This window comes from Antechinus flavipes, chromosome 2, assembly GCF_016432865.1.
Source record: "Antechinus flavipes isolate AdamAnt ecotype Samford, QLD, Australia chromosome 2, AdamAnt_v2, whole genome shotgun sequence".
NCBI lineage: Eukaryota > Metazoa > Chordata > Mammalia > Dasyuromorphia > Dasyuridae > Antechinus > Antechinus flavipes.
Genome location: NC_067399.1, coordinates 505,710,079 through 505,736,670, shown reverse-complemented (window position 1 = coordinate 505,736,670; position 26,592 = coordinate 505,710,079). Strand labels below are relative to the sequence as shown.

The 26,592-nt window shown below is 38.4% G+C and overlaps 1 protein-coding gene across 2 annotated transcripts in view; it reads left to right on the top strand.

Moving 5' to 3' along the window:
- SARDH (sarcosine dehydrogenase) overlaps positions 1 to 26,592 on the top strand; it is a 135,578-nt gene that overhangs the window by 49,845 nt on the left and 59,141 nt on the right. For both annotated transcript variants that reach the window (XM_051980288.1, XM_051980287.1), the window contains exons 11-16: positions 140 to 281; positions 5,521 to 5,604; positions 9,328 to 9,441; positions 13,262 to 13,400; positions 15,683 to 15,796; positions 25,140 to 25,287. In XM_051980288.1, the coding sequence (XP_051836248.1) occupies positions 140 to 281; positions 5,521 to 5,604; positions 9,328 to 9,441; positions 13,262 to 13,400; positions 15,683 to 15,796; positions 25,140 to 25,287 (741 nt within the window). The remainder of the gene's footprint in view (positions 1 to 139; positions 282 to 5,520; positions 5,605 to 9,327; positions 9,442 to 13,261; positions 13,401 to 15,682; positions 15,797 to 25,139; positions 25,288 to 26,592) is intronic.

The following is a 26,592-nucleotide window of genomic DNA, read 5'->3' as shown; positions in this document are numbered from 1 at the left end:
TTATTATTCCTTCCCATTTTTCCCTCAGGGATTAGAATATTATTAGCCCCCAGTGAAGCTTCTAGTTTTGCCCGGTCTTTGCAGGAGCATTCGCCATCCACTTAGGCGCTAACAATCACCTCTTCTTCCCATGATTCAGGCGCTTTCACCACTCACTCACTGACAACCGCCTTTGGATCCGGGAGCGGAGTCATGAATCATATGCCAAGAATTATTCCGTTGTCTTCCCCCACGATGAGCCACTGGCTGGCCGAAATATGAGAAGAGACCCTCTGCATGAGGTATGGGGCTGCCATATAGTGTAGCATGAGACTATAGGTTGGGGAATCAATACACCAGGGTTCTAATCGAAGCTCTGTCCCTCATTAGATTTGTAAACTTGGACAAGTCCTTTCTTTGCTTGGGCTTCAGAGGGGCTTCTTTTTTTTCTCATCCAAAACATGATAAGGTCGAACTAAAGCCCCTTCTAGCTCTAACATGTTATAACTATGATTTTGTGACTGACTAGAATCTTCTGAGCATTGAGTAGAGAGGAACAGTGGAAAAGAAATTAGATTGAGTCAGAATTCAAATCCTATCTGTCAATTCTTTTATGATCTTGGGAAAACCATTTTTCCTTTCTAGGCCTTAGTTTCCTTATTTGTAAAATTATAAGGGAGGACTAGGTGGTTTCTGAGATCTCTTCTAATGCTAAATCATTGATTTTTACTCCCTTATTTTTTTGGGGAATGTGATTTCCTTTTTTATTTTTTAAATAGTATTTTATTTTTCCAACTATATATCAAGATAGTTTTCAACATTTATTTTTGTAAGACTTTGTGTTCCAAATCTTTCTCCTTTCTTGCCTTCCCCTAGACAGCAAGCAATCTGATTTAGGTTAAATATGGGCAATTCTTTTAAGCATATTTTTTTCTTTTTTTTTATTATAGCTTTTTATTTACAAGATATATGCATGGGTAATTTTTCAACATTGACAATTGCAAAACCTTTTGTTCCAACTTTTCCCCTACTTCCCCTCACCCCTTCCCCCAGATGGCAGGTTGACCACTACATGTTAAATATGTTAAAATATAAGTCAAATACAATATAAGCATACATGTCCAAACAGTTATTTTGTTAAGCATATTTTTATATTTGTCATGTTGTGTAAGAAAAATCAGACTCTAAGGGAAAAAAAAACACAAGAAAGAAAACAAACACAAGTTGAAAAATACTATGTTTCAATCCACCTTCAGTTTCCATAGTTCTCTCTCTGCATGCAGATAGCATTTTCCAGAGGATGTAATTTCTAATCACCATTAGTGTTTATTTAGGGCACAAAAATTGTTTAACTTTGTCATCACCATATATCTGTAACACATTTATCTATCTAATTATGTCACTGTTCTGCTTACACATCTTCATTGGCTCCCTATTACCTACTGGGTAAATTTTTCTTAATTGTTAATGTTCTGTACAATTGGAATCATCCTCCTTTTTTAGCCTTATCTCTCAAAACTCCCTTTGACAAAACTTGCTGTCGTTAGAATCTACTAATAATCCCCCAAACATGCTCTTATGACTCCATATACAAGTCTGGAATATTTTTCTTCTTCATTATCACTTTTGAATCCCTGTTCATTGGACAATAGTCTTCCCTTTGAATTCCCTCATGTGCTTAGGATATCAGCTTAATACAGGGGAAGGAATGCTGACTCTAGAACATCTGATTTGACACTACCTGTGTGACAATGTACAAATCATTCAGCCTCTCTAGACTTTGGTCTCATTTGGAGAAGGAAATTAAACTAGATGGTCTTTTAGGTTCCCTCCTGCTATGAATCTGAGCTTCTAAAATCTCCTAATAGTGTGTGTTGTAATTAGCAACCTTTGTTTCTTATCTTGTTGTTAGCTGTGAGCCCCCCAAGGCCCGAGACTACCTAATATATTAGCTAAATTTTGCATTTTTCTCAGAACAAAAAATGTTGCTGTGGGAAAAGTAGAAACTTAATAAATAAATGTTTGTTAAATGAAAAATGAATGAATGTACCCCCAGGTTAAGATTCCCAAAAAAGACAACAGGAGGAATTACAAGAATTTTCCAGTTTAACATCAAGGTTTTGACTGTGGGGGTGTCAAGTCTGCTCAGAGCAGATCATTTTTGGAAATTAACCAGATCTCAACTACTCCATATACAAGGAGCACAGACCTACCTGAGTGGGCCTGTCACCTGCACCAGTCTATACCTCTGTCGTCCAAAGTCACTAGGGATTGTTACCTCTTGGGATGCCTAATGAAAGCAGCTTCATTAGGAGAGTGACAGCTTGCTTTTGAGATTTAGTGGAATAGAACCTGTTCTCTGGGCTAGAAATAGCAATGAATTGTTTCGAACATGTTCCACAATAAATGCCACTATTTTACTTAAATGTGACATGGAAAGGGCTGGATTCTCCCTCCCACCTTGGAGAATTATTAATTCTGAGCAGCGTGGATTTCATAACATTTAGAACTGGAGCTGGGGGTGGGGAGGACTGCCAGCATCTATCTATTGTATCAGGCATCTCAGAGAAGAGGAGATATTAAGGGTAGATGAAGATGAATATCAAAAAGGAACAAAATTCACAGCGACAATTTCCAAGAAGAGAGGAAATAATAAAATCTAATCCTTGCTCTCTCTTTATCTCTTCTCTGTCTCTGTCAGTCTCTTTCTGTCTCTTTTTCTCTCTGTTTCTGTCTCTATCTGTGTGTCTCTTTTTCTCTCTTTCTCTGTCTCTATCTCCGTCTCTCTCTTTGTCTCTGTCTCTTTGTTTCTTCTCTCTGTGTCAGTTTCTCTCTCTTTCTCTCCCTCTCTCTCTCTCTCTGAATATAGACATAGATAGATCTGTCTATATAGACATAACTATAGATGTACATATATTAATACATAAATACCCAAAGTACAGTTAAAAAAAATGAATATAAAGGTCCCAATGCAAGGAAATAAGTTTAACTTAATAGACATCTCTGAAACTCAGTAGGATGAAATCTATGACCAGAATTTGATTCTGTATGGAAATAATTTATTTAAAAAGAATAGAACAGCTCATAGGAGGAATGGAATAGCATCATGCATTAGAAAGTTATACTCCTGTGCAGAAATCCAGGAACCAGAGTGGGACAGTATGGCAGAGGGCCTAGGTGAGGATCAATGGAAGAATAAATAAAACCATGCCATATTAGTGTATTACAGACTACCTAGGTTGAAAGAGAAAAATGAGGAGGAATGTGGGAAATAAGAGCTAAAATCTGGCTCGGGGGCATGGGTGTAGTAATGATAGAGAGATGACAGTGTCAGCTACTGGAGCTTCCTCTCTGGCAAACTCAGACTATCAAAGGAAGAGGAATTTGTCCTGTTCTTAATCTTAGAAAACAGAACTAAATATAGGGAGGGTGATGCAGGTTCAGTGTGAGGAAATACTTCCTAAAAATTGTTGTTTTGTTATTTAGTCAGTTTTTTTTTTTGTCACTTCTAATTCTTTATGATCCCAGTTAGCGTTTTCTTGGCAAAGATATTGGAGGGGTTTTTGCCATTCCTTCTCCAGATCATTTTATAGAAGAAGAAACTGAGACAATAGGATGAAATAACTTGCCCAGGTTTGCACAACTACTAAGTGTCTGAGGCTGAATTTGAACTTAGATCTTCCTGACTGCAGGATGAGAGCCATTTAGCTGCCCTCCTAAAAATTAGAGCTGTTCAAAAGCAGAGTGAGCTGCCTTAAGAAGTAGTAAGTCTATTTTTACTGGAGGTCTGCAAGTAGAGACTCATAGTTCATAATGGGCACGGACTTTCTGTGACTCTGGACATTAGGTCCAACTCCTTCATGTTCCAGGTGGGGAAACTGAGGACATGATGATACAAATAATAAGAATCAGTCAAAATGCAAAATAAGGTCTCTGACCCCTAGGTTTGTGATTTGTATTATTATATCCCTTTAACTTACACTTATTTGAATGCAGTACAGATTAGAATTCTTGCAAGATGATTTTTGTTTTTTATATACAACCATCCTTTTACCCCCTCACCCCATTATTCATCCCCGTTTTATGGACTCCATAGCCCTTTCTCTTGTTCTCAAAAGTACAGTCATAGTATAGTAGCAAGAACATTTGGAATTTTGGGTTTGAATCTTAAATCTGCTTCTCACTATGTGTTTGACCTTGGTTTTTTCATCTGTAAAATGAGAGAGTTGAACTAGATCAGTGTTTCTTAATCTTTTTTTTTAACATGGATCTATTATTCAAATCATATATTTTAAATATTTCATTTTAAAAGAAATACTAAATTTCAATTAGAAGTTAAAAAAAAATAAAGATGCAATTTTCCTACCATCCAAGTCCATGGTTTACCTTAAATCTGTTCCTCCATTAGATCATCTTTAAGGTTCCTTTTGGCTATAACGTTCTATGTTCTAAGACCCTTCTGGTTCTGATGTTCTGTGTTCAAAGACCCTTCCTAACTCTGACAAGATCCCTCTCAGCTCTGAACTTCTCTGTTCTAAGGCCCTCCCAGTTCTGACTTTCTGTGCTCTCAGGCCTTTCCTAACTCTGATATTCTTATGTTTTAAGGCCTTTCCTAGCGCTGATATTCTTATATTCTAAGGCCCCTTCCACCTCTAACATTATGTATTTTAAGACCCCTTCTACTTCTGATGTTCTTGTTTTATAATTTCTTCCAACTGACATTCTATAGTCCAACCCCTGACATTCTTTATTCTAAGGTCCTTTCCAGTGATTGTGAACATGTGGATCAATTTCTAAACATAAATCTCTAAGTGTGGGAAGAGTCTTTGATGTTGTACAATGATGAAGTTTTATCCCTTAAGGAAACTAAAATTTCCCCTACAAAGCTACACTGAACACACACGTTCCCAAGATTTAGACTATCATTAGCAATAGACCCATATAGGAACATGAAAGCATGGGCAGTGCTCCCCAAGAGAACCCAGAAACATCAGTTCATTCCAGAGGACTATCCTGAATACTGATGGAATAAAATCCATTTAAAATCCATTTACCTGACATATTTCCCAATATAATATAACCCCCCCCACTCATACCATCTATTCTAGAGGTCCTTCAGAATAAAGCAGAACAAGTTCAAGTTTGTCTCCAGCAGCTCCAGTCAGAAAAAAACATTAAACTAGAAGTCAAGAATCCTGAGTTCTATTGTTAGCACTTGTCCCAAGCTTACTGTGTGATTCTGGTCAATAATTTTGTTCTTCTATTTTTTTAAATTTAAATTTTTTAAAGTTATCATGTACATTTCTTTTTTTCCTTTTTAAATCAGGACACTAGTTCATTGTTGGTGGAATTGTAAACCGATCCAATCATTTCATTTCTCTGTGTCTTGCTTCCTCTAACTGTAAAGCAATGAGATAGAGCTTATATGGCCTCCAGGTCCTTTTCTAATGCTGACATTTTGTGAACTCATACCTGATTAACTATAAATGTTCAGAGGTGAAAGATGCCTTATTCCATGTTCCTTTTCATCTTTCTATTCAGGAACTCCTCCATCAGGGGTGTGTATTCCAGGAAAGGCACGGCTGGGAGAGACCTGGATGGTTTAACCCACAGGGACCAGCTCCTGTAAGTATATCTCCAGAGTCTGGTAATTAATGCAGACTAACAAAAATGGTCCACAACTTGCTGAATGCAGGGATCCCCACTATCTCAATGCGGTGTGATAAGAGCCTTTCTTCCTCCCTCCCCCATTATATGTCTCATTTGCAAACTTTATCACATCTATGAGATTCAAAGCTCAACTTTGCCACTTACTATCTGTGTGATCTTGAACAAATCTTTTGAATTCCTTATCTTTAAAACAGAGGAATTAGATCAGATGATTTATAAGAGCCCTTCTGATTTTAATTTTTTTTTTTGATGAGGCAATCAAGTTTTTTAGTGAGGGTCATTCAGTAAGTGTCATTTTTTGGGGGGGGGCTGGGGCAATTGGGGTTAAGTGACTTGCCCAGGGTCACACAGCTAGGGATTATTAAGTGTTTGAGGCCAAATTTGAACTCAGGTCCTCCTGACTTTAGGGCTGGTGCTCTATCCATTGTACCACCTCGCTGCCCCTCCTATGACTTTTAAAATGATTCCACTCTCCCTCTACCTTATCTCACACAGGTGCAATTATGCTAAATTGAGTCAATATTGTAGAAAGTGTTTTGAAAATTGTATCATTCTCCAGGAATTGAAAGGGTATTGTCAGAATATAATGTCTAAAATACAATTTTAATTTAGCCTAATTAAAAGCTAAGGTAACATGGCATAATGGGTAGAATGCTGGACTTGGAGTAAGGAAGACATAGTTATCTCACCTTTGACACTGTGTGGTTCTGAGGAAATCACTTACCATCTAGCTGAATTTTGGGTCTCAGAGTTTCAGTCAAACAATAAACATTTATTAAGTGCCTACTTTGTGCTAGGCCTTGTGTTAAGGGCTGGGTAAGTCATAAATGGGCTGCTAATCTCTTTTGGTGCTTCCCAACACCGTGGCACAGTAGATAGAGTGTCAGGTCTAGAGTCAGGAGGACCTGAGTTCAAATCCAGCCACAGACAATTACTAGCCATATAGCTCTGGGTAAGTTACTTTACTCTGTTTGCCTCCATTTCATCATCTGTAAAATGGAAGGAAATGGCGAACCATTTCAGTATCTTTGCCAAGAAAACACCAAATGGAGTCACAAAAAATTGGCCGTAATTGAAATGATTGAGCAACGGTACTGATACAGGTCTTTATTTATACTTTTAAGTGTGTTGTTAATTGTTAATTTGTTAATTATTAATCACGAAACTCTGAGGTCTTGAAGCAGCATCCCGGCTAGAAATTCTTAACCCTTTGTTAAGATTAAGTGCTGGGTTTGGGGGTTAGGAAGAATTAAGTTCATGTGTAGCTCAGACATTTACCAGCTATGTGATCCTGAACAAGTAGATCACTATTCTTCATCTCTTCATTTTTCTTAACCATGAATTGGGGGTAATGATGGCATCTGTCTCATAGGATTTGTTGTGAAGAATGTAGCACAGTACCCAGCACATAGTAGACACTTAATAAATGCTTGTGTTTTTTCCCCCTTTTTTGTGTGGCAGAGACCCTTTTGGGCAGTCTGATAGCTTATGAATCCTTTCTTAGGATTATGTTTTAAAGTGTACAAAATAAAATGTATGAAATAAAATAAAATAAAATGTATAGAAGGATGTTTAAAAAGTTCAAGAGAATAATTTCTGGGTAATTTATCATTTTATTAATAAGAAATATCAGTGGCATTCTCAAATGTCAAAGATTCCTTGTGGGAGGTGAGACTCACAATTTATATGCCCTTGGAAGAGTGGATGTTCCGGAGGATGGCAATCAATTATGATTGGTTAATAATTAATGAGAAAATGAATATTACAATAAGAAGTGGGCTCACTCCAATAAGGGGCTGAGAGAATGACATCATACCTATTTTGAACAAAGACACTGGCTCTCCCCATCCCCCAGACCACCCCTCAGCTTTGGACAGTCTAATCAAAAAAATTATCCTCATCTAAACCTGAGGAGAATACAAATGGACATCCCCACCCTATATTAAAATAGATTGGGTGGATTTTAAGGAGAGTTAATTCAATCTCATTATCAGTAAGAGAGACTGAATTTTGAAATGAGGACTATAGAAAAAGGGAGAACTCTGGATCTCTCCAAATCATTGCTTATTAATAATAATTTCTCTCAATAGGATTGCATAGTAAGCCAGTTATATTGAAATAGATATCTACCTAAGTTTTACATACAAGCTTATTGACACGAGGGCAAAAACCCTTCCTTTTATAGATGAAGATAGAGAAATGAAGTGGCTTGCCAAAAATCAAATAGCTAGCAAGTGGCAGATCAGATACAGGTATTCTGACTCCAAGTCTACTGCTCAGTGTGGTATATCATGCCCTGTCTTTACAGGAGGGAGAGGAGCATCCTAAGATCTAACTCCTGAGAGCCTAGGATCACTATCATAAGCCTTTGAATAATGCAGAATTTGAAAAATTTTAATCTTTTTTTAATTTTTAATTTTAATTTTAATCTTTAATACTATTTTATCTTTCCAAATACATGCAAAGATGTTTTTCAATATTTACCTTTGCAAAACTTTGTGTTATAAATTTTTCTCCCTCCCTCTTCCCCATCCTCATCCTCTAGACAGTAAGCAATTCAATATAAAATATATATATATATATAATTTAAACGTACAATTCTTCTAAACATATTTCCACATTTGACAAGCTCTGCAAGAAAATCAGATCAAAAGAAAAATGACAAAGAAAAAACCCCAAGCAAACAAACAATAACAACAATTTTTTTAAAAGGTGAAAATACTATGCTTTGATGTACCTTCAGTTTCCATAGTTCTCTCTCTGGATGTGAATGACCCTTTACATCACAAGTCTAATTAAAATTGCCTTGAATCATCACTTTTTTTAAAAAGAGCCCAGTCGAAAAATGTAACTTTTAGAGTAAGAAATCTGAGAGAGCATCTATTTCAAGCTCATTGTACAGTGGAGGAAATATAGACCCTGAGAGGTCTAAGTCAGCTGGGGGCAGAATTAGGAGGAAAAGTACAGATGTGGCTCCCAGGTCCCTATTCTTTGCATTATACCAGGCTCCCCTTCTAGAACATCCTTAACTGTGCCATGAGAGGGATTCTGCCAACACATGCTTCCTTGAGGGCCCATGCCTTTGTGATACATTGTTGTTACAGAAGGTCATTGATCTCCACAATAATTCTCTTGCTTGCTGACCAGTGCCCCAGACCCCATCCTTTCTGCTTGATGTGCAGTTGCATGCTGCTAGCAGAGTAATCAAGGCTGGCTATTCATTCAAAAGAAGGAACCCCATGTAAAGCCCTAGTCAATCAGCAGAGGTATTTGTGCTGAACCCCTGGAGTTTGGGGCATAGAAGCAGCAGAGCCTTCGTTGAGCTGCAGCTTATTCTTCAGCTTGCACCTGTGGCACTGCAGCTGAAATTGGGGGTGAGACTGCTGAAAAGTTTGGCAGCTTCTCGAGTGTGACAATTAGCTTGGCTCAAACAGGACTGATAAAATGAGCAGGGGGAATTAGGGAAGCACCAACAAGGGACAAAGAGCTTCGTTAACAATCTGAAATGAGATGAAGATGTCAAAGCTTGAGCAGAGTACAAACAGAGAGACTTCAGGAAGGCCAAGGATTGTCTGGGTGGATGGGTGGCGAGAGAAATAAAGACTCCCTCTTGTCACCCCATTCACCAGGCTCTACCTTTACTGTTTGTCTGGATCCTCACTTCATTTCTCTTCCCAGATCCTTCCTTACGACTATTATGGGGCATATGAGCACCAGCCCCACAAGGACTACAAGTATAACAGACTGCTTGGCGATGAATATACCTTCGATTTTCCTCCTCACCATGAAATTGTAAGTAAAAAAATTGGTCCAGGCAGAACCTGGGCTTTCTCAGTCCTTTGTAAAGAAATATTTGTTGACCACCTGACAGGTCTGGTGCCACAAACACTCAAGACTTGGTTCCTGCTAGCAATCACATTCACACCAGCATTCCCCCAAGTCCCCAGTAATGGCTATATGTTATGGGCCAGAACTCGATACAAGGTGCGGAGTCAGTGGAATTGATAGAGACAATGATTATTTAGCATGGTATTTAACAGTTTTCTAGTTCATTAATGTTCTTAGTACTTACTATAGTTCTACAAGATTCACACCTTTAAGAGAGCATATGTAAGCTTGGAACCTCAACCAGGAGTCAGTTGGGGAGATTCAGAAGCCAGAGCTCAAGCCCTCAGAACCAAGGAGAGAGACAGGCCTCTAAGAAAGCTAACCAGGCCCTAGGAAAGGAGACAAGACTTGGAAAGAGACAATAAAGGATTTGGACTTTAACCCCTGGCTAAATCACCCATCTTGGGGGTGATTACACTGAACTGAAAGGAAGACTGCCTCCAGAGACCCCAAGAAAACCCCAAAAAGAGAATATTACATTCTAGAGAAGAATATTACAGTTGTATGGTTCTTTTTTCCTTTTAAGGAGAAATATACCCCTTTTGTTTTCTCGCAGGGGTCCTCAAACTTTTTAAATAGGGGGCCAGTTCACTGTCCCTCAGACTGTTGGAGGGCCAGACTACAGTAAAAACAAAAACTTTGTTTTGTGGGCCTTTAAATAAACTATAGTTTGAGGACCCCTATGATAGGCAGCGGTTTGTTAATATCACCAGGAGTCCCTTTGAACCCAAGACATACTTTTTGAAAGAGGAATGGAATTATGCTTAACTCCCTACCATTCTTATGGGTATCTCTGGTTAAATTCAGGGTAGAAGGGAGAATCCTATTCTAGCAGGTGTCATACCTAGGCAGCTAGGTGGTACAGTAGATAATGTGCTGGGAATGCAATCACTCATCATTCTGAGTTCAAGTCTAACCTTAGACACTATTCACTGTTCCCTTAATCCTGCTTGCCTCAGTTTCCTCATCTGTAAAAAGAGCTGCAGAAGAAAACGGCAAACTATTTAGGTATCTTTCCCAAGAAAATGCCAAATGGGGTCATGAAAAGTTGGACACAATTGAAATGACTGAATAACAACAACAATAACAACAAAAGACTAATTTAGTCCCAATATTCCCCTCAGCTCTTATTTTTGTAATAAGATTTTTTTATTCCTTTTTATAAAGTTTTTTATTTTCAAAACATATACATAAATAGTTTTCAGTATTCACCGTTGCAAAATCTTGTGCTCCAATTTTTTTTCTCCTTCTCTTTCCCTCACCCCTTCCTTTAGATGGCAAGCAATTGAATATGTTAAACATATGAAATTCTTCTACACATATTTCCACAATTATCATGCTGCCTGAGAAAAATTAGATCAAAAAGGAAAAAAAATGAGAAAGAAAACAATGCAAACAACAACAAAAAAGTGAAAATACTATGTTGTGATCCATACTAGTCCCCAGGCCTCTCTCTGGGTGCAGATGACTCTCCATCACAAAACCATTTGAACTGGCCTGAATCATCTCATTGTTGAAAAGAACCATGCCCCTCACAATTGATCATTACATAGTCTTATTGCTGTACACAATGTTCTGTTGGTTCTATTCATTTCACTTAGCATCAGTTCATGTAAGTCTCTCCAGGTCTTTCTGAAATCATCCTACTGATCTAAGATTTCTTTTTTAAGGGGTAAGGAATTAGATGGATATGGTAGGCATTTACACCCCACCATTGAAGAGAGGGCTAGATCACAGGATGGGGAGGGTTCATCTGGGAGCAGAAGGGTAGGAAGGGAATCAGTGCTAATAGCAGCAAGCAATATGACTGAGACCAAAGAAGGGCGAGGTCACCAAGCTGTGTCAGGGTTTTGAAGGTCAGTGCATCTCTGCCACAAACTAGCTGTATGACAATGTGGCTAAGTTATCTCCTCTGTCTGGGTCTTAGACCTTGGGTTCTCCATCTCTAGTGAGAGGGAATGCTTTCCAATTTTAACATCTTACATGCTTTTTTTTTTGAGGCAATTGGGGTTAAATGACTTGCCCAGGATCACACAATAAGGTCTCAGTTCCTCCTGAGTCCAGGGCCGAACCACCTACTTGCCCCAACATCTTACATTCTAAGTAACTTATCAGCTCTAACCTTTCATAGCTGTGTGATTCTTTGGGTTACTTTCCTGGGACAGTCTTTGTCACTGTGGGTAGAGGGAGCCATGAGCCATTGACTAGAGATAATTGATTCTCTTCCAGGAATAACAGAGCACAGGCTGATCAAACAGGGTAGAGACACTGGTCCCTGCTGAGACTGGAGTTTAGTGCCAATGCAAGTTTGCTTTGATTCATCCAATCTCCATTAAGGGGTCTGAAAAATTTCTTAGTGTGAAAAATGCTATAGCTCATGCTCTAGAAATTTACCAGAATCCATCATGCTGGGGCTGAGAAGTACAAGTGGAAACATACGTCTCAATGAACATTTTTTTTTTTGGTGGTAAGATTCTATATCTCAAATCAAAAAAGTTTAAGACCAAAGAATGAAGCTTAAACACCCTTCAGTCAGTCAACAAAACATTTATTAGGTACTTATTATATGCAAGACACTATGCTAAGCACAAAAAATACAGTCTCTGCCCTCAAGGAGTTCACTTTCTCTCTTCCCCATCTGACTTAACTTGGGGTTAAGTGACTTGCCCAGTGTCACATAGCTAGTGAGTATTAAGTGTCTGAGGTCACATTTGAACTCAGGTTCTTGTGACTTCTGCTGGTGCTCTATCCATTGTGCCATCTAGCTACTCAGGGAAATCATATTCTAATGAGAAGAGATACTGACAACATATGTAGAAAATATATGCTGGGCTTCTGTTTTTAAAACAGGTAAAGGGTGAAGCCAGGGAGAGAATTTAGAACTGAAAATTAAAAAAATGGAGTCAAAAATATATACAGATAAAACTCACACAGTATTTTTAAAGCACCTACTTGTACCCAGTCCCGTGCTAAGTGTCATGAAGGATATAAAAGGAGAAGAGGGAATGATTTCTTCTCTCAGGGTGTCTTCAACTAGGAGGAGCGGAGTAAGATTCATGCAGAAGAAACCAGAACTTGTGGTCTGGGACTAGATTTCAAAGATTTGTAGAGGAGATTTTGTTAAGAAAAGCATCCTGAGGATGCCTCTGAAAGGTGGGCAAGATTTGGTTGGGAAGGGAGCTGGGGGGAAGACATTGCAGTTTGGCCACAAGACAAGAAGTGGAGAATAAGCCTGACATGTCTATGGCACAGAGAAGATTTGTTAGCCATGGATGGGGAGAATGGTGCATGTTTGGGAGTAGTGACTGGTCAAGTGGGCCCAGGTTATGAGTATCAAGCAGAGGAGTTCAGATGGATGCTATCAGCTATAGAGATGCATTGTATGTTCCTCAACAGCAGGGTAACTAATCGAAAGCATAATGTTATGAGAAGAGATGTAGTGACAACCTAGTGTAAGCTTGTTTGAAGTCTAGATCACAACGCCTTCAGTTTCTTTAAATCTATTTCTTTCTGTAAAATGGGCGTAAGACTACTTCCACTATGCACTTGACAGTGCTATCATCAGGAAAAGGCTTTAAACCTTCAAGTGCTATAGAAATGTGAGTTATTATTAATTCTCTTTTGTTTCTGCTCCTTTTCAAGAATCTTTTCATTTTTCCCTTGCAAGTGTTTCTGTTAAAGAAGAGGAATTAAGCATCCTCTCCTCCCCCTGTGTTCTTTTTAGATTCAGAAGGAATGTTTATCCTGCAGAGATGCGGTGGCTGTGTTTGACATGTCCTATTTTGGGAAATTCTATCTGGTCGGCCCTGAAGCCAGGAAGGCTGCAGATTGGCTTTTCTCAGCTGATGTCCACAAAGACCCAGGTAGGGAAGGAGGAAGATAACTGGACCATTCATATTACCCTCATGATTATTTTTTTTCATGGGAACCAAGGATAACAAGCTAATTTGGTGACCCTTTTATAGCTATTAGAATGAATTCTCTTCTTAGATCTCCAGACTTCTACTTGCTGCCAGGTCTCAGTAGCACCAAATATTTCAGTTCTAGGACTTAGAACTACTTTTTTTTTTTTTTTTTGCAAAGGGGACTCTAGCAGCTTCAGAAAAGCTTTAAGAAGCTCCATGCCTATAGATCCTGTCCTAGAGAGGCCAGATGCATGAATAAAGACCTTAAGTGATTATGGTCAATGATTATCCAACCTTAGTAAGAGCTTATAGAGAAGGAGACAAGGCATTGAATGTAATGTCTCATTTCTTTTTTTAAAAAATTACTTAATTTTATTTCACATTGCTTTATGAGTTATATTGGGAGAGAAAAATCAGAACAAAAGGTAAAACCACGGGAAAAAAAAAAACAGAAAAAAGAAGTCAACAAAGAATGTGTTGATTTACATTCAATCTCCATAGTTCTTTTTCTGGATGAAGATGGCATTTACTATCCAAAATCTATTAGGATTTGTTTTGGATCACTGAATCACTGAAAAACCAAATTTTTCGCATCGATAATTGCATATCATTATTGTTATTATGTACAATGTATTCCTGGTTCTGCTTGTTTCACTCAGCATCAGTTCATATAAATCTTTTTGGGGCTTTCTAAAATCACCTTATTCATTATTTTTTATAGATATTCCATTACCTTCATATACCAAAGTTATTCAGCCATTCCCCAACTGATGGACATCTACTCATTTTCCAATTCTTTGTTACCACAAAAAGAGCTACTGCAAATATTTTTGCACATATGGGTCCTTTGCCCCCCTTTATGATTTTCTTAGGATACAGACCCAGTCAGTGTGCATAATTTTATAACCCTTTGAGCATAGTTCCAGATTGCTCTTCAGAATGGTTGGATCATTTCACAACTCCACCAACAATACATCAGTGTCCCAGTTTTCCCACATGCCTCCTCAATATTTATCATTACTTTTTCCTGTTCAGTTTACTTAAAGAACATTTTCCCTATTTATTGTGTTCAAATATGGATTAAGTTTTCAAGTTGAATAGAGTAGAAAGAAGGTGGGCGTTGCTTGTAGTTCTAATCCTATTTTCAACTAGTAGGAGAGATAAAATCGAGACAGAAGAAACAAAGAAGAGCTTGTGGTCTAAGACTAGATTACAAAAGGAAGGACTTTGTAGAGGAAATTTTGTGTCCCTAACACACTATGCTCTTGAGAACATCAGCTCCATCCCCTCCTCAACTCACCCCTTCACCCCCCCACCTCAATTTTCTTATCCCTTTAGTGATGAGTTTGGATAATATAATCACTATGGTCATAGATTTAAAGCTACAAGAGACCTTAAGAGTTTATCCAGGTATGGCATTGTGGAAGCAGAAGTAGAAGACCTTAAGGTTTCCATTCCCTCATTTTAAAGATGAGAAAGTAAAGAATTAAGTAATTAAGAACTAAGAAAGTAAAGAAAATGAAGAAGCCATGTACCAACCTTGCCCATCCCTTCCCCCACAAAATTATACAAGTAACAAGTGGCAGTACTATTACCTTTAGCTATCATATTAGATGCATTTCTAAGCTGGTCCATCTAACTCAGAATCTGTCCCCCAAAGTAAGCTATTCCATAGTGTCCCTCAGATAATCTTCCTAACATTCAACATTTTCTCAGTTTTGGAAATTTATTCACTATGTCTACCCTAAATCTCTTGTGCTAGTTCTAAGCTTAATGTAGATGGAAAAATAATCTCTATGAAATGTGAAGCTAGCTTGATACCAGCATTAAAGAAAGTGAAAGAAGGAACTAGTCCTTAAATGAATGTAGACTACTTTCAAAAAATGGAAATTGAGCAAGATGCTTGGGAAAGAAAAAGGGTCCTAGCTTCCTCTGGAAGGATAATTGGGTACGTGGCTCTTCTATCGGCCACATCAGATGAAAGCACTAGCATTATTTACTGTGTACCCATCACAGGAATCTGTCGGCATGGAGCCCTATTCCTTTCTCTCCATTGGCTTTTTCTGGGATCCTTATCTCTCAAAAGGGATGCCTTCTTTGTTACTTTCATCTCTATTAATCTCCATCTTCTTCAATTCTAGCTCATGAACATGATGTGAGACTCTCGGCCTAACCACTAACTCTCTGGGCCAGGCTCACATACAGTTATCCCCTAAAATGCTATTTCTTCCCTTTCCCAGGCTCCACAGTGTACACCTGCATGCTGAATCACCGGGGAGGCGCTGAGAGTGACCTGACAGTAAGTAGCCTAGCTCGGGACCCAGAGGCCTTTCCACTCACCCCTGCATTTGAAGGTAAGATATTCCCAGATTACATTGCGTCAGTGATGTATCCTGAAATGAAGCCACAAAGCAGCCCCAAATGTTTAATTTCAAAACCTAAGTCTTTAAATTGGAGACAATAAGGTCTAAACCACAGAGCTGGCTTTGCCTAATTCTTCCCTCTGTGATTATAGAGTTTAACCTGTGGGTGGGTGACCAGGTGTGACATAATTGAAGGCCTTATTGTGGGGTAAAAGTAGGGTTTGATCAGATTCCCCAATAGGGGCAATGAGTACTTAGTGATTATAACTATGTATGTGCCTTTGGCTTACAGGAGGTCTTGACTGTAGGCTCATTTTTATAAAAGAAGCCTGTTGAGAGCCTGTGGTTGATTGGTTTAGCTGGCAGAATACAATGTTAATGAATTCACAATCTTTCATCCCAGGTCTGCCACACTAATTGGACAAATTAACCTCTTCTCTGGATCTCACTTTTTATACTCTCTATGCTTTAAATCTATGATTCTGTGGGCTCTATTCATCTTTATCCCCAGCTTACCCTGCTACTTCTCTCCCATTCCCTTCATTTCCAACTCCGGGGGTCAACAAATTTCATTCATTTTGCTCCCTGGCCCCCAAATGGCAGCCTCCATCCTGGCTACTGTTATATAAATAATTGGCCTTTCAAGGGAACTGGAGGATGATTCAGAATTAAACCACCCCCATCCTCCTGGAAAATAGTCTAAATGGACAGGATTTTTGCCTTTTTAATAGGAAGGCCAGCATTAGCAAGTGATGGTATGTTTGAAGAAGGAAGTTGCACTAATTGTACTACTCTTACTTAGACTGTGATGAATACACGAGGGTTCACAGCCTCCAGAAGATGGTATGAGTTTACTCCCTTCTGTAGCTAAGCATCTAGATCTTCTACTGGTCTGAAATCTGCAAGATTCTAGACCCAATTCTGCTCTTTACCAGTAGATTTCCCCCTTTTAACTAACATAGGTCATACTGCCATTGTGAAATGTTTTCACACAGTATAAATGGAGCACATTACCTCTCCCCTCTCCAGGGCTCACCTTTATATAGATATTGGTACTGGATCCTGGACAAAAAGACTAAGGAATAGTCTTTTTCTAGGAGCAGTCTGCAGTCCAAATAAAGAGATAGAACACATTCAATTCAAAGAGATATTGAATAGTTTAAAAGAATGTTCAAGCTGAAAATAACCTTACAATAAAGAATGTCAGAGCATGAAGTGACCTTGGAATGGAATGCTAGAATGTATAATGTCAAAGCAAGAAGTTACCTTAGAATGTAAAATGTCAGAACCGGAGGGGATCCTAGTACATAGAATGTTAGAACATAGATTATCAAAACAAAAAGTGACCCTGAAACATAAAATTTCAGAACTGAAAAAAACATTAAATGCCCCAGAGCAAAAAGTGACCTTGGATCACAGAAAGTTTGAGCAAGAAGAGACCCTAGATAATAGAATGTTAGAACATAGAGTATCAAAGCAAAAATTGACTTTGTAATGTAAAACAACAGAACTGGAAGAGATCTTAGATGCCAGAATGCTAGAACATAATATATTAGAGCAAAAAGTGACCTTGAAATATAGAGTCAGAGGTGGACAAGATTCATAGGCTTTACCTACAGCCAAAGGAGTCCCTGATATAAAAATGATTGTCCCTGCTTTAGAACATAGAAGGTCAGAACAATAAGGGATCTTAGAAAAATCCTAAAGGCAAGGGTGCCAGCGGTTGCCTAATCCAAAGCCTTCATCTCACAGGTAGTGAGGAGACAGGGAAGATCACTTGTTCAGGGTTACACTCTAATTTTATGACAGAATCAGGAGGAAAATCTTTCCATATTTCTTGGTTCTCAAGGTTGTATGGCACAGTACAGATTAATTATTAGAGGTTTGAGGGTGATAGAAGTAAGAGCAATCAAGAGAAATTGCTTCTCTACCATTGAAATACAAAAAAGATGGTCTCAGTGCTTGGGTTGGAGAAACTTATAGGCTTATCTCCTTCTGCGTTGGGAGTTAGCAGTGAGACTGACTAGGCTCATAGATTCATGGGATGCTAAGGCTAGAAGGAAACATAGAGGTCATTCAGGACATAATCTCTTTCATTCTACAGATAAAGAAACTGAGACTTGAACTGAAAAGTGGCTTCCCCAGTGTCTATTTGCTACCAAGGAGGAAAGAGTATAATTACTAGACTAGGTGATGGGGAAATGTGCTAATTGATTTTCAGTGTTTTGTGCTGAAGCTTGTCACCTAAGAATAAAATTAAACTGTTATGTGGTGAGGAAGTTTGCACATATTTCTGTTTTCTGACCCTGCTAGTATGAGCTTATAGGTGCTTAGCAGTGTAGTGCTGTTTCATTTTTGTCATTGAGACTTTTTTTCCCAGTGGAATACAAGTTTCAGTGATTACAGGGATAATCGCAAGATTTTAGATAGCACCTAAGGAGCTTTGTGTTCCTCACTCCTCACTGGGTTCAATCTTTAAAAAAATATTGCTCTAGCATCCAAAGGATACTATTGTTTCCTAGGGAATCAAGAAGCTGGGAAGGACCTCCAAATTAGAGTCCTCTGCAACCTTGTATGTAGTCTTGGACACAGTATTTTAGAAAGGATATTGTCAAATGGGGTCATGTCAATAGAAAAGCAACAAAGTTGGTAGAACTAGAAATTATATTATTTCAGAATTTGTTTAAACTAATGTTGAGCCTGGAGAAAAGAAGACTTAATGGAGGTCAAAATCCAACCTTCAGAGATTTGAAGGGTCTTCTAAATGAAGGAATCTAAATGCTTTTTTTTTTTTTTTTGGTTGGAAAAGGAATAATGGTGATTGGCCACAAGGAATAGAAGCACCAGTGGGCAGATGTTGCAGAAAGTCAGATTCTGGCTCAATGTAAGGAGAAATTTCCCAAGAATTGAAGCAGCCACAGGGTACACTGAGCTACCTTAGGTTTCTTTATCACTGAAAGGTTTCAAAGAGATGCCACTAGTTAGAGAAACTAGTGCGCTTTCATATGAAGATTGCCAATTGGACTACTTGACCTTTGAGGTGTATTTTACTTGTAAGATTTTTAAGATGCTTAATCATTATTTGAAATCATCTGATAGTCTTCCATCTCTGGGATCTCTCAGTCAGGAGGCCTCATTAAATAGTTATAGAAGAGAAAATACTGAATAGAGAATCCAGAGACCTAGTTTTGAGTTCCAATTCTACTGCTCACTTTCTATTTGACTTTGGTCAAGTTACACTGTCCTCGGTATTTTTCTCTGAAAAATGAGAGAGAACAAATTTAGAGTGCCTACATTATGGGATTATTAGGAAGAAAAGCCTTTGCCAACTACAAATACCATGTAGAACATCACTTCTTTTTTTATATGAAATTTTTATTGAAGTCTTTTTAGTTTTTATATCACCCAAATCTTCTCTAATACCTCTCCCTTTCCTGTTCCCAGAGATGCCTGCCACATAACATAACATAATTTTATCATCAATATATCAAATATCAATATATCAAAAGAGTTATACATAAACATGTATAATCTAACACTTGTGGACTATTTTTTCTTTCATGTTATGCCTATTCTTTAAAATTTTGTATCATTCACTTTTTTTTAGTGGTTATTCTTTCACTTAACATTGTTATAATCTTTGTGTATATTTGGATTTTTGGCTCTTCCTACTGCTTATTTCATGAGTTCAGGTAGATCTCTCAATACTTCTTTCTATTCGTCAAATCTGTCATTTTTTACACATAGAACAGTAATCTATTACATTCAGTAGAAAGGAAGGAAAAACCCCAAAAATTTTTATTTAAGCATCTATTATGTGTCAGGACCTATACTAAGTACTTTACAGATATTGTCCCATTTGATTCTCACAATAATCTGATGAAGTAGGTGCTATACTTATCTCCATTTTACATTTGAGGAATCTGAAGCAGACAAAGGTCTTTGCCTTAATTACACAGCTGACAAGTATCTAAAGCCAAATTGGAACTCTGCTTTTTTTGATTCTAGGCCTACTGCTCTCCCTATTACACCAACTAGCTGCCTCAATAGTATGATAATTTGTTTAGCCATTGCCCAATCAATAGGCATCTATTTTGTTTCCAATTGTTGATTATCACAAAAAAGTGCTATATAAATATTTTGATGTGTTTGGAGACTTTATCACTAGCTTCTTTGGGATCTGAGCCTAGTAACAAATTGTACGTGAGTTCTTCTAATTATTGTTAGAATGTCTGTCTCTCAAAGCTTCCCAAGCTTTTTCTGTCCTTGGTTCAATATAGAAAGAGGATTTTCTTGGCCAAGCTCGAAAGACCCACCTTCCCATCCCCTTCAGGTCAGGATGTTGTCTTTAACAGGAGGATTTAAGGGATGATTTGGTGGAGGCCAGAGTTTTCATTCCTGATGTCAACCTCAAAGATTAAAGATGAAGCATATGTACTAGAAATAAGCATTGGAGTCAGAGACCTGGATTCAAATTCTAACTCTTCCCTTTCTCCCTGTATGACCTTGGCCAACTTAATTTTTCTGGTTTTCAGTTTCCTCATTTCTAAAATGACAAAGTTGGACTATTGGCCTAGATCTGAATTACCTTCTAGATCTAAATCTAATTTAAATGAATTATGAATTCCAAATTGCTCAGCAATCCCATAATTACCCATTGTGGGTTTATTTCTCTTGTAGGAATTTTCTGAAACCTTTTGTGAGAATAGTTACATTTTTCAGCCTAATCCCTTCTTGGACATGATGACATCTGCATGCTTAAGCTCTCTTTTGTAAAGATGGCCTTTGGTTTTCCCTAAAACTATCTCCTTTAAGGGCCAGAGCTGGGTCAGAGCTAAGTTCTAGGGATTGGTGAAAATTAATTTCCTTCCTCTCACAACTTTTAGTGATGTCATCATATTCTTCAGTCATTAATATTTATTGAGTACCTGCTTTGTTCAAGGCTCTGTGCTAGATACCATGGGACTAAATAAGATATTGTGCCTGTCCTTGGGAAGCTTACAATCTCAACAGGGACAACTAGATGCACATACTTATGCAGACACATGTGCACACACAGAAGAGAATCAAGTAACTATTAAGTATCATGTAATTAATCATTTGTAAATTGATATTTGTAAATCGAAAATTCTAAGAAGGGAAAAATATTGGGGTCAAGTTCATGGAGGAGGTACTCCTTGATCTGGATCTTGAAGGATGATCAATATTTAAATGGAAGTAGGGAAATAAAGGATAGAAAACTAAACTATCTATATTTTTTAAAAAAGGAAAAAGACCATTCCAACAAAAAGCCACAATACTATTTTAGGTGGAAAAGATCAATAATTTCGTCAGGGCAATCATTCCTTCCAATCACTCTCACTGTAACTCTTCTATGTTTTGAAGCAGTCATGTAGTATATATCTAATAGAACACTAGATTTGTAGTGAAGAAGGCCCCTGTTCAAATCCTGTCTTTGAAACTCATTAGTTGAGTTACCTTAGACAAGCCACTCAATTTAGTCAATCTCAGTTTTTTCACCTATCGAATAGGAATCATAATAGCTCTTCCCTTACAGTATTTCCTTTGCAAATTTTCAAGTATTATATAAATAAATGCAGGCTAGTAATATTATAGCTTAATAGATGGTTTCATGAATTTCTACTTCAAAAAGAAAGAAAGAAATAATCATCTGATGACCCAAATAACTACCAGGATGGTCCTGGGATGACAGATGTACATTCTGGGCCCACCTCATACCTGAAAGCTTTCTAATAGCTGGGCCTATTAGATGTGCTGCTGACCTTTTGAGACCTCCAGGATCTCTTCCACACAATCAAGAGGTATTAGATAGGGCTTTAGTGGAAGAAATTAATAGTTATGATGGTAATGACATCTTATATTTGTTTAGCCCTTTACAATTCCTAAAGCATGTTCGCATAGGTTATTTCATGCTGTTATTCACATTTACACTCTATTAACTTGACCCTGATTCTATTAGCAAAGTTGAAAGGGCCCTTGGGCCCAGTAGCAGCAGAAGCGAAGAAAGTGTGATATTTTCTTGCTGTTGGCCTTGAGGATTTTTGTGAAAATATGGGTAGAGAGGAGGGTGGATGAGGTAGCTGAAGGTCCCAGATAAGGCTGCCTGTCCTTCTTTGTTAATGTGCTCAGCACCCATTCCCTCGCTCTCAGCTCCCCAGCTCAGAAGCCGCCCTCTGAGCTAATTAAAAAGATAGCATAGGGGCGAGTGAGCCGCTCTTGGGGACGCTTTCCTGGCTCGACAATAGAATATAGTATAGTAAAAGCACATCTATTTTTCAATTACAGTAGGTGGTTGCACCTATTATCATGATGACATATTGTTCAAATGCAGTTTAGGAGCTGTGGAGAAGGCGGGGGAAGGAGCGTTAAGGCAGGATTAATCAGCAGCCCTCCCCCCACCTCCAACCTCGATGCCTTCCTGGGCTCTTCGGGTGACTGATGAAGCAATAGAACCAAGCTGCCCTGAGAGCTACTTTAACCAGATAAATATTCCTAGGCAAAGCTGATTATTTCTCCTTTTAAAAAAATACTAATGGTTAACATTTATAAACTATAGCATTTCAAGGTTTGCAAAGCATTTTTTTTAAATGGTAACTGATTTGATTCTTGACGACCCTGGTTCTATAGATTTTATCATCCTCATCTTACATATAAGGAAACAGAGGCCAGGAAAGTGAAGTGTTACTTGCCTGAGTAAGCTCCAAACCCATCTTCTTGATTCTAAGGCTTCTATTCCATCTACTGTGCCATGCTGCTTCCCAAAGCTAAATATGCTTTCTATTTTTCCCCTTCATAGAGGAAGCCGAAAGGAGGAGGAAAATGAGAAGCATTGAAAGGAATGAGATTCCCTGACAAGTCAAGAAATGAATCTTAGACTGGACCCCAGAAATCCTGATTCCCTTAGTGATGTGATCTACCTCTCTCTCTCTGTGTGTGTCAGCAGAACAGGACTGAGGGACTGAAAAAGACCAAAGGAAATGAATGGATGACCATTAGCACTAGCAATCAAATGGACCTTGGCAATGTTCAGGCCAAGGTTGGAGGAGAGCCACCTGTCAGGATCCTGCAGAGTAGGTTCTTGTACAGGTTGAATGAGATGACTAAGGAAAAGTACCTTGGAATTTTGAGATCTCTATAGCCTAGTCCTAAAGTTCTAAATGTTCTAAAAGCCCAGCTTGAATGGTGATGTGTTCTAAAGGCCTTTCCAGTTCTGGTTTTCTATGCTATATGTTTAGGCAACTCAGTGGCACAGAGTGCTGGATCTGGGATTCAAATCTGGCTTCAGATACTTCCTAGCTATGTGATCCCAGGCAAGTCATTTTAATGTCTCTCTGCCTTGGTTTTCTTACCTGTAAAATAAGTCTAATAGTATCTACCTCACAAGGATTTTGTGAAGATCAAATGAGATATTTGTAAAACACTCAGCATAGTATCTGGCACATAGTGGATACTTAATAAGTGCTTGCTCCCTTTTATTCTCCATCTTTTCTACGCGCTAATGTGCCATCCAGCTCTCATATTTTAGGTTCTAAGATCCCTTCTAACTCAGACATCCTGTGATACTATGATGGCCTGTAGCTAGAGGACAGATTAGTAAATGTTCACCTCCCCCTGTCCCAAACCAGCATCCTTGGGAAATATTTTCAAACCACAAAATTGGGTACAAATGTGGGCAAGGTCTGATCTGACTCTATGCCCAGAGATGCTGTTCATGTCCACATCTTTGTTGTGCTTCCCTTAGGAGACAGAGAGGATTCTTTACAGTTGGGTTCAGGGAAGGAGAGGGCACTAGTTTTAATGAAGCAATTTCTTCACTAAATAGAACATGGTCTCAGCCTGAGGCTATCATCTTGTTTCCTTAGCATCTCCAGGGAGCCCTCGCCATCTATGCTGGACAAGCACATTTAGGGCAGAAGTTAAAGCTGAGTGACCTTTGCTAATACACACCCACACCTAAATAAACAGTGAGGCTGGTGGCAGGTTCTAGCAAAGAAGGGAAATTCAAAGTGAATTCCTGCTATAACCCTTTCTGGTCGGGGTATACTGGCAGTCTTCATGTTGGCAGGGAAGTGGGATATAGTGAAAAGCCCACTAGATCAATCTGTCTGGGTCCTTGCTGTAGCCCTATTCTGAATTGATTGGGTGGTATGTAAAATGAGGGAGTCAGAATAGGTTCACTCCATAAAGTCCCTTCTAATTCTGTTGTTCTAAGATACCACATATTATAATCCTAGAAGCCCTATGACAGCATCATAGACTTAGAGCTGGAACGAACTTTGGGTTATCTGGAGATAGGGATAGGAGTTGGAACTTTGATTTTATTGAATGATTAGGAACTAAACATATCATTTTTTCAATTTCATTGGTTCATTCAGTATGGGAAACTCCTTTAACAATGCAGACTGGTACCTTCCCTACAACCTAGATAAGTCTTAGGTGGTAGAGACAGGGAAATGCCCAGAGACTGCAAAAACAAGAACCATATTAAAATGTAATAGAAAGATTACAAAAGAAATTAATTAATAATTAGCACAATGACTATAACTAACAATTACAAAATACATAAGAATTCAATGCAATATCGATACTGTTAATTTGGGGTTTGCTAGGTCAAAATGTCACGGGCAGAGACCTATTTTTATTTGAATCTGACACCACTAAACTAGAGCACTTAGAGTCAAATCAGGGTAATTTGAGAAAGAAGAGGGTGCTAGAGTGAGTTCAGCAGAGAGTCAGAGGGGAAGAAGAAGAACATGTTAAATATGTGCGGATATATTTTGAGGGCAGGATAGATAGTATGTTGAATTTCAGAAACAGTTAGTAGTCAGATTTGACTGGATTGCAAGATTTATGAAGGATGAAATAAGCTTAGAAAAGTAAATTGGAGTCAGATTGTGGAAAGCCTTAAATATTAGACCTAAAGCTTTATATTTAATCCTAGAGATACTAGGGAGCCATTAAAGGTTTTTGAGCAGGGGGATGACATCATGCCTTAAGAAGATTACATTAGTACTTGGGTAAAGGATGGACTCAGAAAAATTGGAGGAAAGGCTAATTATGTCTACTGTAATAGGTGAAGAAGGAATAAATTAGAATGGTGGCAGTGTAAAAAAGAGAGTGAATGATATGAGAGTACTTTTGTAGGCAGAATTGATCCGACTCGAAACTTACTAGTTATAGAAGATTGGCTGGGGACAGCAGAGCATCAACAGACGGGGAAGAGTTAATGGTGATTCCAAGAATGACTTTGGTATTATTTCTGCTTTTAACATTGCTGTCTTTCTTACTAATCTCAAACTGCTCTCTCTCCCAGGGGATGGCTATTACCTAGCTGTGGGGGGAGCAGCAGCCCAGTACAACTGGTCCCACATCACCACTGTGCTTCAGGACAAGAAGTTCAATTGCCACCTCATTGATTCTTCGGAGGAGATGGGGATGATTAGCATCCAGGGACCGAAAAGGTAAGATTTATCCCTGGAAATTCAAGCCACACGTGGGGTTTTTAACCCTGAAAATCAGAAATAATCACATACCTCATGCTTTTCAGAAACTCATCCCTCTATTTTTTTGTCATTCTTCTTCCCCTTAGAAAGCTAAAGGGCCATTACAGGAATCATTGGATGCAGGAAGCAAAGAGAGAAAGAGGTAGAAGCAAAGGTATTTTTTTCCCCTATAACTGAAGTCATGGCAGAAAGGAGAGGGAAGATTGATGGAAACTGACTTGAGGTGGCAGGAAGATGAGCAGCAAAGTAAGAAATAAAGAAGACAAAAGGTTTCCCTCAGTTAGAAAGGAGTTTTTTAATTGTGCCAGAAGGTGAAGAGGGTGGAAGGTCCCTGAATGCTCTCTAGAGCCCCCTGCCCCAGCAACCTTCTTTAGCTACAATTTTTTTTTTTTTTTTTTTTTTGCTGCTTCTACTGAAAGCATCAAATATTTAAGCCCACTTCCTATCCGTGCACTAGGACAGAACTCACTTAGAGCCTTTAGCTTTCCACTCACCCTTCATCCTTTCTACATTTGGTATACATGTAGATTTTAATGCACCAAAATCCTACTTTCAGAGAAAAGCATTCTGTTCCATCCCAAAGTCTAATCTTTTCCTTTTCCTCTTCTGTTCTGGGCTTTGTAACTAATGAATCTGCTCCATAAAATCTACCCTACAGGCTTTTCACATAGATAAAGGGTGAATGCTGCTGCAGTATTCAGATTCTGGTTGTTTAAACTGGGATTGCTCGAGGAGATGAAAGAGAAAAAGGTGATTGTCCTGTCATTTTAGTCAAGCTGGGTTTTTAAGTCATGCTCCTTTCTTTGATAGTTTTCCAGTCTTAAATGCCAAAAAGTTTACTATTCCAGCAAAAATGATTATTTAAATGCTTCTATAGGAAAGACCACATAGCACAATAGATAGTACTGGAAGTCAAAATGATGGATGTTCAAGTCTTATCGCTAATAAATTTTGTCCATGTGACTCAAAATAGCAAGTCAAAATCATTTTTCAGTCATATCTAATACTTTGTGACCCATTAGGACTTTTCTTGGCAAAGATACTGGAGTGGTTTGCCATTTCTTTTTCCAGTTCATTTTACAGATGAGGGAACAGAGACAAACAGGATTAAATGACTTGCCCAGGGTCACACAGCTAATGTCTGAGGTTGGATTTGAATTTGGGGCTTCCTGATTCACTGTGAAACTTAGCTGCCCATCTTACTCCCCCCAGGAAATTCTATCTCTACAATGGTTTGGGGAATTTTCTTAGAAGGTATCTTCA